The sequence below is a fragment of the Gobio gobio genome (genome assembly GCF_949357685.1).
Source record: "Gobio gobio genome assembly, chromosome: 10".
In the NCBI taxonomy this organism is placed as follows: Eukaryota; Metazoa; Chordata; class Actinopteri; order Cypriniformes; family Gobionidae; genus Gobio; species Gobio gobio.
The window spans coordinates 3,626,987-3,642,202 of record NC_137116.1 but is presented as its reverse complement, the minus strand read 5'-3'; the positions used below and the strand labels follow the sequence as shown (position 1 = coordinate 3,642,202).

At 37.4% G+C, this 15,216-nt stretch overlaps 2 protein-coding genes across 10 annotated transcripts in view; one reads left to right on the top strand and one right to left on the bottom strand.

The window, feature by feature from the left end:
• The window catches only part of naa35 (N-alpha-acetyltransferase 35, NatC auxiliary subunit), a 40,773-nt gene that overhangs the window by 23,393 nt on the left and 2,164 nt on the right, over positions 1-15,216 (bottom strand). For 4 of the 7 annotated variants that reach the window (XM_079827725.1, XM_079827729.1, XM_079827730.1 and 1 more), the window contains exon 2: positions 1,760-1,888. In XM_079827725.1, coding sequence (XP_079683851.1) covers positions 1,760-1,888 — 129 coding nt within the window. Of the gene's footprint in view, positions 1-1,759; positions 1,889-3,480; positions 3,541-14,629; positions 14,780-15,216 lie in introns of those variants that run through there. The other 3 variants (XM_079827728.1, XM_079827727.1, XM_079827726.1) reach the window with 3 other exon arrangements.
• Positions 6,409-15,216, top strand: part of agtpbp1 (ATP/GTP binding carboxypeptidase 1) — a 64,041-nt gene continuing 55,233 nt past the window's right edge. For all 3 annotated transcript variants that reach the window (XM_079827723.1, XM_079827722.1, XM_079827724.1), the window contains exons 1-3: positions 6,409-6,600; positions 8,679-8,748; positions 8,913-9,034. In XM_079827723.1, coding sequence (XP_079683849.1) covers positions 8,717-8,748; positions 8,913-9,034 — 154 coding nt within the window. In that variant the 5' untranslated portion in view covers positions 6,409-6,600; positions 8,679-8,716. The remainder of the gene's footprint in view (positions 6,601-8,678; positions 8,749-8,912; positions 9,035-15,216) is intronic.

Genomic DNA, 15,216 nt, shown 5'->3' with positions numbered 1-15,216 from the left:
CAAATCACTGATCAGAAGCATTAGCTGTAATGAGATATAAAGTATTCATCCTGTTTAGAAATATCACTTTTTACCTCTATAAATAACTGCCAGTTGCAGGATACATGGACATATTTTCTTGTTTTGTAAAAATCTGGTTTGTATATTAATGTAAATGTTACATAAACAAGACATATTTTTCTCCCCGTCTTTCTCAGGGCTTTGTGGAAAATGGCTATTCTGAGAAAAGACCGTTGTGATCATTGACAGTGACATCTACTGCAGAGTTCATCCAATAATAACACAACTATGTCATGCCCATGATTCTCTTATAATAAGCCATAAATATGAAATGCATACACTCCTGGCCAAAAAATATGGCTTATCACTTATCATTCAATTGTCTTAACCACAATTTATTGGTCAGAATATGAGAAATTGTTTGTGGAGTGATAATTCACAATGAATTTCATGGTGATGTCTCCGAAAATCTGCTGAGATATATAATAATAAGTGAAGCATGGAGGAAGGGTGTCATTAGCCGCGTCTCCATTACAGATTTGCGCAAAACTTTTGAGATATTTTCTAAAAGTCGACAAAAAAATATTGCGAAATGACAGCGTTACCATTAACTGATGTTATGCGACTAAAACATTTTTTTCCTCTCGTGATAAATCATTCCAAAAATCATGCTACGTATGTTGTTAGGTTTATGTATATCCCAGCCACCGCACGCCATTATTTTTAATGGAAAGAGACGTGCGTGTTATGATGGCAAGGAAAGCACCTTATACTTGAGCGGCACATATGAGGTGTTATGATAAATTGTGGCATTTTATATTCTATTGTTTTTTTATGAGTTTAATCTTTTTTTTTTTTAAAGTTTAATTTTTTATCTGTAAAGAATGATCGACTTTTACATACGCCAGGTTATTGTGACGCATTGCCACATACAGAGACGAGCGAAAAGTTTGAATTTGCATGGTGGTAACTCAACGTTTTTTTTACCACTTCGTTATTTTGGCTCGGAATTTCGTTTTTTGGAAATATAAACTGAATTTAGAAATGCTTTTGAAATGAAAAACTTTGCGTTTAATAAACAAAATATATTTTTGAAATGAAGACAGCGTTTGGAGTGGAGTGCAAAATAATCCGTTCCCTGAGTCCACGGCCTTTGCTATTATCGTGAGTGCACACAAATAAAAGTAGAGAGTTTACAGTTTATAATTATGTCTTGCACTTATCTGTATGGCTAAAAATGACAGAGTATTTTGAGTTTCCGCCGGAATAAGGAAAAAAATCCATCAAAAGGCGACAACAACTTCGACGGAAAGAGGGTTAAAGAAAACGTAGCCTATTTAGTTTCATATAGTTAGGCTATGTCTAAATATTAATCTTTTAATTTCATATGTTGATTATGAAAAGTGAGCAGCATGAGTAAAGCACATAATCAGATGCGCATATGTCTGGAGACATGGATTTTGAGAACAATTGAATTGTGTTTTCTAGAAAGTCTTTCTTTAAAATTAATTTCGTTTTGTATAAATTGTATTTTAATTTTGATCAATGTTTAATCAACTATTTGGCTGTAGGCTATATTTAATAAATAAGAAGCAAACCAAGATCATCGGGAATGGATTGACCTAGTCTTTGAGCAAGGCTGAAACTATAGCGTCTTTCTGTTTTAATACATTTCTTGAATATATGTCATAATTACAGTAGGCCTATAGCTACCTAGGCCATTTGTTTTGCCACAGAGTATACACACATAGACACACACCTTTACAGGCTCCTTTGAATTCTTTGGTGACGTCCACCCAGTCAGCATTGTTTCTCATCTTCTCTGGGATCCCAAGACCCCAACCTCCCTCCTCCTCCTCTACTGATGACTTCATCACCATGGAGACAGCTAGAAACATAAAAAATAAATGCATACGAACCATTTTATTTAAAGGGATAGTTCACCCAAAAATGTTGTTCCAAACTTGTAAGACTTTCGTTCATCTTTGTCTAGATCTTTTTGATGAAATCTGAGAGATTTCTGTCCCTCAGCTACGAAACTACCACTTTGATGCTTCATAAAGTTCATAAAGAGATCATAATACTAATCCATATGAATTGAGAGGTTTTCTGAAGAGACTTGATCATTTTATATGATGAACAGATTGAACATGCTTGAGCTTCCGTTTCACACAACTGATGTGTGAGTTGATGAATGTTTACATGTGAATAAATTAAATCTTTTCATCATATAAATCGATCAAGTCTCTTCAGAAAATGTTAGACTAAACCGCTCAATTCATATGGATTAGTAGTTTTACGAGCTCTTTATGAACTTTTTCAAGTGCCTAAGTGGTAGTTGAATAGCTGTCAATGGAGGGACAGAAAGCTCTCAGATTTCATCAAAAAGATCTTAATTTGTGTTCAGAAGACGAACGAAAGTCATACTTTCACCATGGAGACAGCTAGAAACATAAAAAATATATGCATAAGAACCATTTTAATTAACGGGATAGTTCACCCAAAAATGTTGTTCCAAACCTGTAACACTTTTGTTCATCTTTGTCTAGATCTTTTTGATGAAATCTGAGAGATTTCTGTCCCTCAGCTACGAAACTACCACTTTGATGCTTCATAAAGTTCATAAAGAGATCATAATACTCTTTATGACATGAGGGTGAGTATGATGGAACGACATGAGGGTGAGTAATTAAAGACAGAATTTTCTTTTTTGACTGAACTATTCCTTTAGGAGTCGCCAGGAACATCATGTACAACTTATTAATATGACAAATTAGGGAACATAAGGGAAAGACAGAATATTGGATTAATAATGCACATTATAAAGTAAACAATATCATTATTTCAGACTGAGAGTGAGGGCCACATTAACAGTTTGCATGATTACAATTTAGTGTATTTTAATAACTGGGTTTCAGCACAATAGATGTCTCAAAACCTTACCAAAAAAACAAAGAAAAAGTTACCAGCCTAGACACATTTTGAGGCAATATATGCATCACATAATGCTGTCTCAGTAGGCAGTTCACTTTTAGCACAACTAAATATGCCTACATTTGGTATTGCTTCAAGCAACAATCATGCATGACAGACCATAGGTACAGACAGTCAAACAAACTCCAGTATTTTGCTGTGTTAACTGTACCAATTAGGACACATGTCACCTGGTCACACTGCAACCTTTCTTTGTTGTTACTGGTCGACGACGAATCGTCTTTGAATTCAGGTGAGTGCGCGTTTTAATAAATATAATAGGATATTAATTACACGCTCGATTTGGTGAAATTATTTAAATACATAACCAGCATCGATGTATCAAACTGCACATGAACAAATAGCCAGATGACATTAGCGAAGAGCGATATTTGCTAAGCTGTCTAACCCCTAACATACCTCATTACTGCTAAATATATACTTTACAACATTTGAAATATATATCCATTAACAAAAACACCTTCAAAGCGTAAATAAACACAATACCTTTAGATTGTCTTTCTGTGCTGTTGCAAATATTCAGCGCTGCCGCAGCGGACGCCAGTGAATGACATCACACTATGATTTGCATTCTGGGACATGTAGTTCTGAGCTGTTAGCTGCTCTTTTTGCTCTTTGGAACGACTTGAAAACAGTACCACACATTTTCTGGCATTGTAGTCACGTGAAAAAGTTATGTTATGGTATGATGTGTCTATGTTAATTAATGAAAAGTTACTCTTTAATTTATTGTACTCCTTACATTTTGAAAATGATTTTTTTTTTTGGATAGGCATATTCAAAGAAGGCTATAACTGTGTGAGTAAGGGAGCTTTTGTAATTAATATGATAATTAAAAAGTCAAATTTCACATTAATATGTGTCAGTTTTCTAACAAAAATCCCCTTTTCTCAGTAGTCCTTTATATAATTTGAAAATTATGTTTCTACTATTCAAACTAGTACTAATAGAAAATCAATTAAAACTCTTCATCTGTGTTCTGTCTTCAAAATCTTTGAATGATACTTTGAATGTATGTTTGTGTGTGAGTGTGTGTGTGTGTGTGTGTGTGTGTGTGTGTGTGTGTGTGTGTGTGTGTGTGTGTGTGTGTGTGTGTGTGTGTGTGTGTGTGTGTGTGTGTGTGTGTGTGTGTGTGTGTGTGTGTGTGTGTGTGTGTGTGTGTGTGTGTGTGTGTGTGTGTTTGTTGTTTAAAGGCACAATATGTAATTTTTCACCGCTAGAGGTCGCTTTTTCAAAACAAAGGCATAGCTTGATGATGCCTTGATTTCGTAGAACTTTTATTATGCCACAGTCGCCGCTTCCGCTTTTTGCGCTCATGCGTATGTGGGGGAACGGAGAGCTGTTGTATCATATCAGATACATTTGAATGTGTTGAAAGTTATGTTATAATGCTACTCTGTATAAAATAAAATCTTGTGTAGAGCTGAAGTATGCAAGACCCATTTTCTTGCACTTCTTTATTATACTTCAAACTATGGAAGCTTGTTTCCACCACAGAATAAAAAATAAAAAGGTAATTGCGACATTTTATCACACAATTCTGACTTTTTTCTCTCGCAATTGCGTGATATCAAGTCGCAAGTGTGAGTTATAAAGTCCGAATCGTGATATATAAACAAGCAATTCTTCGGAAATTTTTCGCAATTGCGAGTTATATCTCATAATTCTGAGAAAGGAAGTCATTGTCATTTAAAGGCACACTTTGTAGTTTTTCGCCGCTAGAGGTCGCCTATTCAAAACAAAGGCATAGCTCCATGACTCTGAGATTGAGCACGGAATCTTGGGAGTTGTCGTCTTCACCTCACAGCCGATGGAAAAGAATCAGGACAGGACTCAGGCAGAAATCATGTTCATAGATGAGATTATTAACGTTACTGTATGAAGCAGAGCAGAGCCGAGTGCGGTGGGAGCTGAACGAGGCCGATGGAGTGATTGCTAATGAGAGACGAGCGCGACACACGGCTCTACAGCAGCGGAGCTTTTATTATGCCACAGTCGCCGCTTCCACTTCTTCCGGTCTATGTGGGGTACTGCAGCGCTGTTTTATCAGATCCTTTTGAGTGTGTTGAAAACATAGACTGTAAAAATTATGGATGTAGCGTCCGTGACGTCACCCATAGGATTCTGAAGAGCAGTTTTGAAGCTTAAAGTAGGGACGAGCTGGCCGTTGCCATCTTGGCAGCGCGTCATCGCGCGTCACTCCTGGATAACAGAAAATGGGCAAAGAGGCGGGACGTGGGTGGAGCTGAGGTGATGCGATGACTAACAGACAGCAGATAAATGGTCACTCAAAGTGGCCACACCCTTAATTATGCTTTATATAATGTAAATGAATGAGTTATAAAAAAAAATTCACCCACCTCATAGTTGTCATGAAGGGCAAAATTAGCTATATAGAACAAAACCACAATATGTACCAGGCTGTAAACATGTTTTTTTTCTGCTGTAAAGTTGGGCATTTTAACATGGGGCTCAATGAGATTCTGCTTCCTTCTGGAGCCTGTCCCTAGTGGCCAGTCGATGGATTGCAGTTTAAGTCACTTCCGTATTGGCTTCAAGAGAAACTGTGGGAAGTTGCTGCTTGGTTGAAAATTATGTTATAGCGTTACTCTGTGCGTTCGCTCCACGGCTGCTATGAGACACTTGTTGCACATTGCAATAGCTAGATCGATATATTAGAACATCATATTAATAAATGCTGGATGGCTTGTGTTGCTAAGTAGCATGCAATGAATTTTAAAACATACTGTATGACGGAGAAAAGGCTTGATTACTGTACAACAATTTTGCTATCCAAACAGTTGTTCCCTTGTCTAATAAAACATAATATATTAAAGCGGCTTTCTTGTTCCATGGTTTGTACAAAATAGAACCGGAAATTAAGGGTATGATGTCACACGGTCCGTGTCCTGGTTAAAATTGCTTATTTCTCTGGGTTTAAACATTCTTGGAAACATTTGGGAAAATGTAAGTACACAAGTCAACAAAATATATAACATTGTTCTAGTGGTTTTTGGATATGTTAATCCAAAATTCATACATATTGTGCCTTTAGAACGCAAAACTCATAAAATAAAATAAAAATCCCCATATGTATAATAGAACATTTCATAATAGTAAAGAAATAGATTACACATATAAAGTAAAATAAATAAATAAATGTATTAAATAAACATAAAAACGGAATAAAAAAATGCAGGTATACCTATAATTGGGGAGATGTTTTTTAGAACGTGTAGGCCCTATGCAATTTCTATATTATTATATTATTAATATTTATAATAACAATATTTTATTTTGTAAATAAATGACTAATGGTTTTATTTATTTATTTTTTACTCACGTCTGGCGACGTTACGTTACGTCACGCTAACAGAAAGCTGCGCTGATCTGTACGCCATCTGTGCGTCAGACTCGGATGTGACAGATGATGTGCAGATCACGGATTCTGCGCCAGGTCTGCTACTGGACGCGCCCTCACTTCCGAGTGTGTTGGGGGCTAGAGTCAATAATAATAATACCATCAGGGGGCTTGTGTTGTGTCTGTGCTGCCAAGAGAACGCGCTGTGAGGAGTTCAGATGGCGCAGGTCTCGCATGCTTTGAAGGTTGGTGCACGTATGTATTTTTATTTCTGCTCTGGAGTGACCAGCTGTCCTGTTAGCGGATCTGTGCTAACACTAGAGCTTTCTCTGTAGGACAGGTGGATCTGACATGATCATGAGTGGACTTCATACAGGAGGGGTTTTATCAACTTAATATTTAATAATGGCATTTAATTAATTATTCATTAGCTTGATCTGTGTCTGACTGTAATACATGGCCAACTTCCTCTGACAGCTTCATTTAAATATTTGGAGTGGTCTGTACTTGCACAATTACTGGCCTTGGCTCAAAACCTAATGTGCTCCCTACATGGACAGCTTTTTGGGAACCTATAATGCCCTAAAATGGCTGTCTAGGTAGAAAGCTCAGAAGGTTTTCATGTCCAAAAAATGCTGTCTGTGTGGGCTATGATACACAAAATATTGTTTACATTGGCTGCTCTCTAGAGTTTGATCTCTATGTAGATAGCAAGGCCCAAAATATGATGTATTTAGGAAGCTCAGTAGATTTTGAGGCCTAAGAATGCTCTAAAATAGGCTTTGATACCCTAAATGCTAGTTTTGTAGTCAAGACCAGGAAAAGATCAAGGCAGGACGAGACCGAGTCAAGACCAAGACCAGACCAGCACCCCTTAAATTCATAAAGATCCACGTTACCGCCTGAGAAATTACTTATTTTTAACCAATAAATAATTAGAATAAGACACTATGTAGAGCTGTTACCAATCAAAGGAAATCATTAACAACAAAATTCATCTTTGCACTACAGAGGTGGCACAGAAAATGCATCTGAATTGGTAAATTACAAATGCATAAATAATATTGAGAATGTCTAAAAAAAAAAAAAAGGAATGTTTGTATAAAAGCAATATCATGTTTGCAGTCATGCTCAAATTTGTGATCAGCTCTACTGCTCTTGTGATATTGCTTAATTATACCACGTTATTATACAAATCTCATACATGTATTTTTTTGCAACAATATCTCAAATTTTGTGAGCATTTGTATTAATTTTGGTGACGTTTTTGACACAATCCCTCATTATTTTCTGAACCGGCACAATAAATAAATCAAATTAGAAATAAGTTATTGATTGCATCTGAAGCAGTAAGTTTTACATCCAATCACATTAATGATGTTAATAAATAAATCAGGCAATGCACCGGCAATTTAGTAATATCCTCGCAGTTGTGGTCTTGAAACAAAATCCAGAGTCCTTGAAGTCTGCGACAAATGGGGTCAAGACCTAGCCTGGATGCCAGGCGAATTTAGCCCTGCCCACAACATTTGAGTCCGGGAAATTCAGTCTGGACTTGATCCGTTGTGGAGCAACTATGCCCGAACAGGGCATTTTTTACAACACCGGCAAAGATCATTTACACTCATCTTCTTCTTCTACTTCTTCCAGTGTGCGTGCTGTTGAGTTCTGTTGACAACTATGCGTCGCTCTGTTGCTCTGATTGGTTGTAGGTCTATCAATTGAGGTCTTTCCTGGTTTGGTTGAAACACGCCCCATAATCACAGCCCAATGGAGCAGTATCAGACTTATATTCTGACTAGAATTGAGTATGACAACGTCAGGCTAGTCGAGACCGAGACGAGACCAAGACCTTCAAAAAATGGTCTTAAGGTCTCAAGTACTACAACACTACTAAATGCTGTATACTTGAAGCTATAGGCAGAAATGTTGTAATGTCCAGTAATGCTCTCTAAGTAGGAAGCTCAGTAGGTCTTGATGCCCAAAAATGCGGTCTAGGTGGATTGATAGACTATGATGCCCAACAATGTTGCCTAGTTTGTCAGCTCAGTAGGATTTGATGCACAAAAAGTGTTTTCATCTAGGCAGCTGTATTGGTAGTTTGCTCACTAGTTTTTGAGACCCAGCCGTTGATATTGATTCTCGCTGCTGTTTTTGTTTATCCACCCTTGAATATGTAAGATTGTTATGGTTGAAAGCTGTATGAAGTAGCCTTTGTTGCTGTATAAGCTCTGACTGATTTTTAATGCATTAGTGTGACTTGATAATCTATAAATTAAATACAATTTTCTGTATAAATGCATTTCTACATTTCCCCCCTCAGAAGTCAGTTTGACGTCTTACTGATTCATGTGAGAAGAAATGAATAAACCCAAAATGGCAGCAGAAAAAAGGTTAGTTAGTCTTTATTTTCAACACACACATACACACTAGCAGCTGACGATGACGATATGATGCACGAATGATGACGATATGCACTTTACATAGTTTTTTGACTGCCTGAAGCTACCTAAAGAGGTGTGAAACATCTTGTTGAGACGGTTTTCTGTATTTCCAGTGCTTCCCGGGTGCTGATGTTGCTGAGTCAGCTGGAAAGACTGAACGAGGAGCCCAAAGTGTCTGATAAGGATGCCATCCGACAAATCACAGGGAAAATCCTTCACCTCATTCTGACCCAAGGTGACCTAACACACGTACACACCAAACCGCTGATCTATATAAATGACTGTATTGCTCATCATGTTCTAAACTGCCATCAGGCAATGAAGCCACCGGTAGTGTTCGAGCGGCCATCTTACTATTCCCTACCGACAGAGGGCATCATTGACGCACAGCCAAACATTGACCTGAAATCGCACGATTTGCAGCATCTCAGTCTCACAGGATTAGTTTTGCGAGATATTTGTGTAAATTTAATAGTTACTTCAGATGTTATCTGTAATGTTTATGGTCTTTTCAGAGAGGATAAGTCATATATTCAAATCGTTAATGTGGGTGTGTCTACTGCACACTGCCGACACAGGTAACGTAACTGAACTAACACAAAAATATATTTCTTTATGTATGTAATTATGAAGGAAATTAACCATAATGAATATCTGTGTTTAGCTGCAGAAATTGATTCGAATGGCTTATACAATAAATATTAATACAAGCCTCTATCAACTTTATTTATTTATACAGCGCTTTTAACAATGCAGATTGTTTCAAAGCAGCTTTACAGTGTTAAACAGGAAAATAATACAGCATAATTGTATTCAGCCGTCTAGCCATTCTTGAGAAAACGGTTATGTCATCAGTTCATTTCAATTATCATACAGTGACAGTGTGGGCTTTAGATCAGTAATTAGATCAGTAATTTAGTTTATATGGTTAATTTAGTTTAATAATTAGATTTATTTCGATATTTAGTTGAACATTTTTGAAAAACAAGCCTAAATTGAGCTCTATATATTGCACTATATCAAAGTTTGCCATGCATCACCTCGGAAATAAATCGGTCACTGTTATCTGCCTGAATAAGTTATGATGCGTGTATTTTATTTCCTGATTGAGCAACATTTATTTCAGACCCTTAAAGAGTCTCCATACAGTTTCCATATGGGTGTAAGTGTTATATGAGTATAAGTATTTCATATAAGTGTTATGTATGCTATGTTGTTGAATTAAATATTTATTTAATCATGGTTTAAATCATTAACTGCTTCAAAATGCATGCTGTTAACGAAATTATTGTTGAAACATTTGCAGTTAGCCTACTGTATGAATAAAGACAATACTACAGCATAAATACATAAACGTAAATACATAAACACAACAGTACAATGCGAATTCAGGTTACAAGGCATAAATCTTTATTCCGATTTCAAAATGCGCACTTTGACATTTGTAATTTCTACATACGCTGAAGTGTCGCGTCCGCCCGCCGAGCTGACTTTCACTACTATAATGAATATAAACCTAACTTTTTAATAAGCAGGGGAAATTCCTGACTTTAAACATATAACCATTTTCATGCTTAGGACGTTTGTGTTGTGAGGATGTACAGGGAAACTTCAGAAAACGGTGTCTCCAATGTTTTCCAGTAAAATCGTATAATTTCCTATTGATTTAATAGAATTTGTGAGCTTACTAGGGGATACCAATATGGCGGCACGGCGGCTTCACTTTGTATGACGTCATGATGAGCAATCCAGTTCTCTATATAGATCAGTGCACCAAACCTATGCATTCATACAATGAGTGGGATTCGCACCTTCAAACATGCACAGTAAATTCCTGGTTGTTTTGTGGAAAATTCAGCAAATAAAAGTGTTAAAGTGCCTCTGATATGCTTTTTTGAATACCTTTCATGTAGTCTGTAATGTAGCTGTTTGTGAATGTAAAAGGTCTTCAAAGTTTTAAAGATCAAAGTGCATGATAAGTGGAGTTATTGTCTCCTAAAAGAAAGAATCGATTGTGAACTGACTGAAATGAGTCGTCAGTCATTTGTGAGAAAAGACGCGATGCTGTAATATTAGAAAATGAAAGTGTTTTTTGACCATGACCAAAACAAAATGAGGAACCTTTAAATATAGCATAATAGGGGCACTTTAATCATTTATTATCAAAATGTAATAACTTCCTATGCTTTCGAAACTTCTTCTGTGTGAGCTATTAAGCCAAATACCTATTTAGAGATTGTTTTATTGTTCTACTGTTGTATGGAGTTCATATAAACTTTTGGCAACAACATAGTAATCTACTGCCTGTTAACATGAATGTACTAAAATAATAGCAAATAACTAGATTTGTCAGGTACACTCAAACACTCGCTTTTTAGCATCAGTCAATTCCTGGTGGATAAGACCCTGGTCTTGCACAATTCAGAAATATGTCGCTTTAATATGTGTTATATATATGTGTGTGTGTATGTATGGATAACCTTTATGTACTGCATGTATGTATGCATGCATGTATATTCTGTATGTATGTATGTACTATATGTATGTACTGTATATACTGGTATGTATGCATGCATGTACTGTATGTGTGTGTGTGTGCTTTATATATGTGTGCTGTGTATGTGTATGTATCTACTGTATGTATGTACACACAGAGAAAAAGGGTACCTTTAGGGGCTTGTCAGGGCAGTACCCTTAAAAGGACATCTTTTTACCTTTATACCACAAAAAGGTACATAGTAGTTCCTTAAGGTATGCATTTGTACTCTAGGGTACTAATATGCACCTTTTATTTAGTAAAAAAGGTACAAAGATGTCCTTTTAAGGGTACTGCCCCAGTGACAAGCTGTTGTATCCCTAAAGGTAAAATTTTGACACCATTTTCCTCTGTATGTATGTGTATGTATGTTTACTGTGTGTGTGTGTGCGTGTGCGCGTGCGTGTAATGTATGTGTGTGTGTTACATATTTGCTCCATTTTTAAGAATTTGGACCATTATGAGAAACAAAGTGCTCATGGTTCATAAAATGCAAATTAAATGTATTAAAAATATGGTTGCGCTTTATTTTACAGTATGTGTTTTGCGCTTACAGTGTACTTCCCTAAGAAAGTACTGGTAATATAAGGTAACTACATGGGTTACGGTTAGGTTTAGGGGTAGATTCAGGGTTAGAACCTAATTATTACCCAGTTATTACTATAATAGTACAGTATTTATTATTAAATTTCATTGCATTTTTCCTTGTGTGTATGATAACGAGCTGTACGCCAGTGAAAGCTGTAGTGAATATTTCTATAATTATTTTTGTACTGCCTATAAAATTATTTACTCATCTGCCACAATTATGTAAAGTCTTATTATATTTGGATGCTAATATATGTGATTACTTCTGATTATTTTGATTAATCATTGTGCATCATGTAAATAATTAAAGTAACAAAAATCAGATTACTGAAAATGCATTTTAAAGGTTTAGTTCATCCAAAAAGGACATTTTTAGCTCTTCCCCCTGACCCCTGCTGACCGTAACCATACACCGCATATGTGTAATATCTCTACTGTCTGTACAGTGACCCCCACACGATGCCATCAGCAACTGAGAGAAAATATAGAAATGTTCCCACGTCCACGACTGGTCGCCCCTTGCCCCTCCCTCTCTCTCTCTCTCAGTTCCCCTTTACATTCTCGGCCATATCCTCACATGCTCGTGACCGTCATTCATCTGTTGTGGGCTTTGCAGGCGTGTGTGTTTTGACTGACAGCACCTGAGCAGTGGGAGGCATCTGCGTCTATGTGAAATATGATTACACCGGTGTAGAATTTCCCCAGGATCAGTGTTATGGATGAAGCGCTGGAGTGCGTTCAGGTTATGAGAAGAGGCATTAGAGTGGGTTGGATAATTGTTAGGAATAAAGATGGACTATAGAAGCCATGCCAGAAGGAAGACAAGCATTTTGTGCCGGCCCCCATGCAGCCCTGGTAAGATCAGATCTTCTGACAGCTTCTAAACTTTCCAAACAATGCTCATGAGATGTGATGATCAGTTAGTGGAAAAGTTTCAGTGGGATAGTTCACCCAAAAATGAACAATTTGTCATCGCTTGCTCATCTGCAAGTTGTTCCAAACATGTATGAGTTTCTTTCTTCTGTTGAACACAAGATGTTAAAGAATGTTGGTAACCACACAGTTGACGGTAGCCATTGACTTCCATAGTAGGGGAAAAAATGCTATGGAAGTCAATGGCTACGTCAACTGTCTGGTTACCAATTTTTTTTTAAATATCTTCTTTTGTGTTCAACAGAAGAAAGAAGCAACTACTGCAAGGATTTCAGATGATGTCAACTTTGATTCAACATTTTCTTTATATTGTAATCATTATGTTCACAACTTGTAACAATTACTTTAAAGGGTTACTTCAGCAATTGGCATTAAGCTTTGTATCAGTAGAAACCCAGTAGTATATTCGAATGATCGTGCCCCCCCCCCCCCCATATCCCCCTGAGACGAGAGATTTATGTATTTTATGTATGGAAAAAAGCCTCAGATGACGCAAATATCATCATTTTGCGCCATCGGAAGCTTTTTGGCCAGAGACTTGAGACTACAGCCAGTAGTAGGAGCTAGTTCTGCATGTTTTCAACCCCCCACAGGGGTGGGTAAATGCGCGGCCGCTTGGGCATTCATAACGGAGCGGTCGCAGCAACGCGAGTGTTTTCAATGAATTCCTATGAAAGTTAAAGGGTTAGTTCACCCAAAAATGAAAATTCTGTCATTAATTACTCACCCTTATGTCGTTCGAGACCCGTAAGACCTCCGTTCATATTCGGAACACAAATGAGATATTTTTGTTGAAAGCTGATGCTGAGAAAGGCTTCAGTTAGGCCTCCATTGGCATTCAGTACACTTATACTCCCAAGACCGATAAAAGGCACTTAAAATGTCATTACAAAGTCCATCTCACCACAGTGACTCTACAATAATCTTACGATGCGACGACAATAGTTTTTGTGCGCAAAAAAAAATCAAAATAACACCTTTATCCAGCTTGTTATTGCCTTCCGCGTGTGCCTCCACGACGCATGCGCGAGAATATGACGTAGCGCCGGGGCTCGGGATTCAATGAAATGCACACTCTAACCCCATTTTGAGAACTACGCCGAGACCTAAAGCACGATCAATGTAGAATCCAACAGCTGAGATACGCGCGTCTTCCTCTGATTGTAAACAAATCACTTCTGGGTCATCTGTCCGAACGCCGGATCTGCGTCATATTCTCGCGCATGCGTCGTGGAGGCACACACGGAAGACAAGAACAAGTTGGAAAAAGGTGTTATTTTGATTTTTTTTTGCGCACAAAAACTATTGTCATCGCATCGTAAGATTATTGTAGAGTCACTGTGGTGAGATGGACTTTGTAACGATGTTTTGAGTGCCTTTTATCCGTCTTGGGAGTATAAGTGTACTGAATGCCAATGGAGGCCTTTCTCAGCCATCAGCTTTCAACAAAAATATCTTCATTTGTGTTCCGAATATGAACGGAGGTCTTACGGGTCTCGAACGACGTGAGGGTGAGTAATTAATGACAGAATTTTCATTTTTGGGTGAACTAACCCTTTAAGCTTCCATAGGCATGAACTGAAAATGCGCTAGACTGGACAAGCACCGTGAATGACTGCGTGGCTGTGAATGAATGCCCGTTGGGCCGTGCTCATTTTAGTTTCGGTTTAGAATTAGCGCCAATTCGGGTGCGGGTTGCTTGAATTGTGAGTTCATTAGCCTATTGTTCTTAATGAAAAACACAACAACAACACAGTACAATGACAAACTCACTTAAATAGGTGCTTTTACATTTCGCTTTGAAACATAATCTTCCAGGATCATCTTGTCTGTCAGCTCCTTGCTCTCGTGATGAATGAGATCTGACTCCTGCTGCATTCGTACTGCGACTCTCGTTCGGATCGTGCTGTATTGAGCAGACATCTTCAGTTTTTAATTGTAGTGTCTGTTCTCTAACTGAACTAAATTATTATATTGCTATAAAAAATCTAAACGACGGTGGGGGGGTGTCGAGGGGGGCAAGTGTTGGAACCGGTGGGAGTGGCCTCGTAGGGCAGCGAAGCAAGTGCATTCTGGGAGTTGTTGTCTTTCATCCATATATATAAGCCAAAAATACATTTTCTGGCTATTCTTAGTCTAGAAGGCACCAACTTCTAAAATAATTTCACATTTCTACTACATAAATGACCCAATTTAAATACACATTCATCTTTCCAGCGGTGAAATATCCCTTTAATGAGCTCATTATTTCTTCCTTACATTAACCCATGAGTTCAGCTCACTGCATGATTTGTGTAGAATCTTAGAACAGTACATTTCTGAAGTATAGACATTACTTTGACACAATTGAATTGAATTGA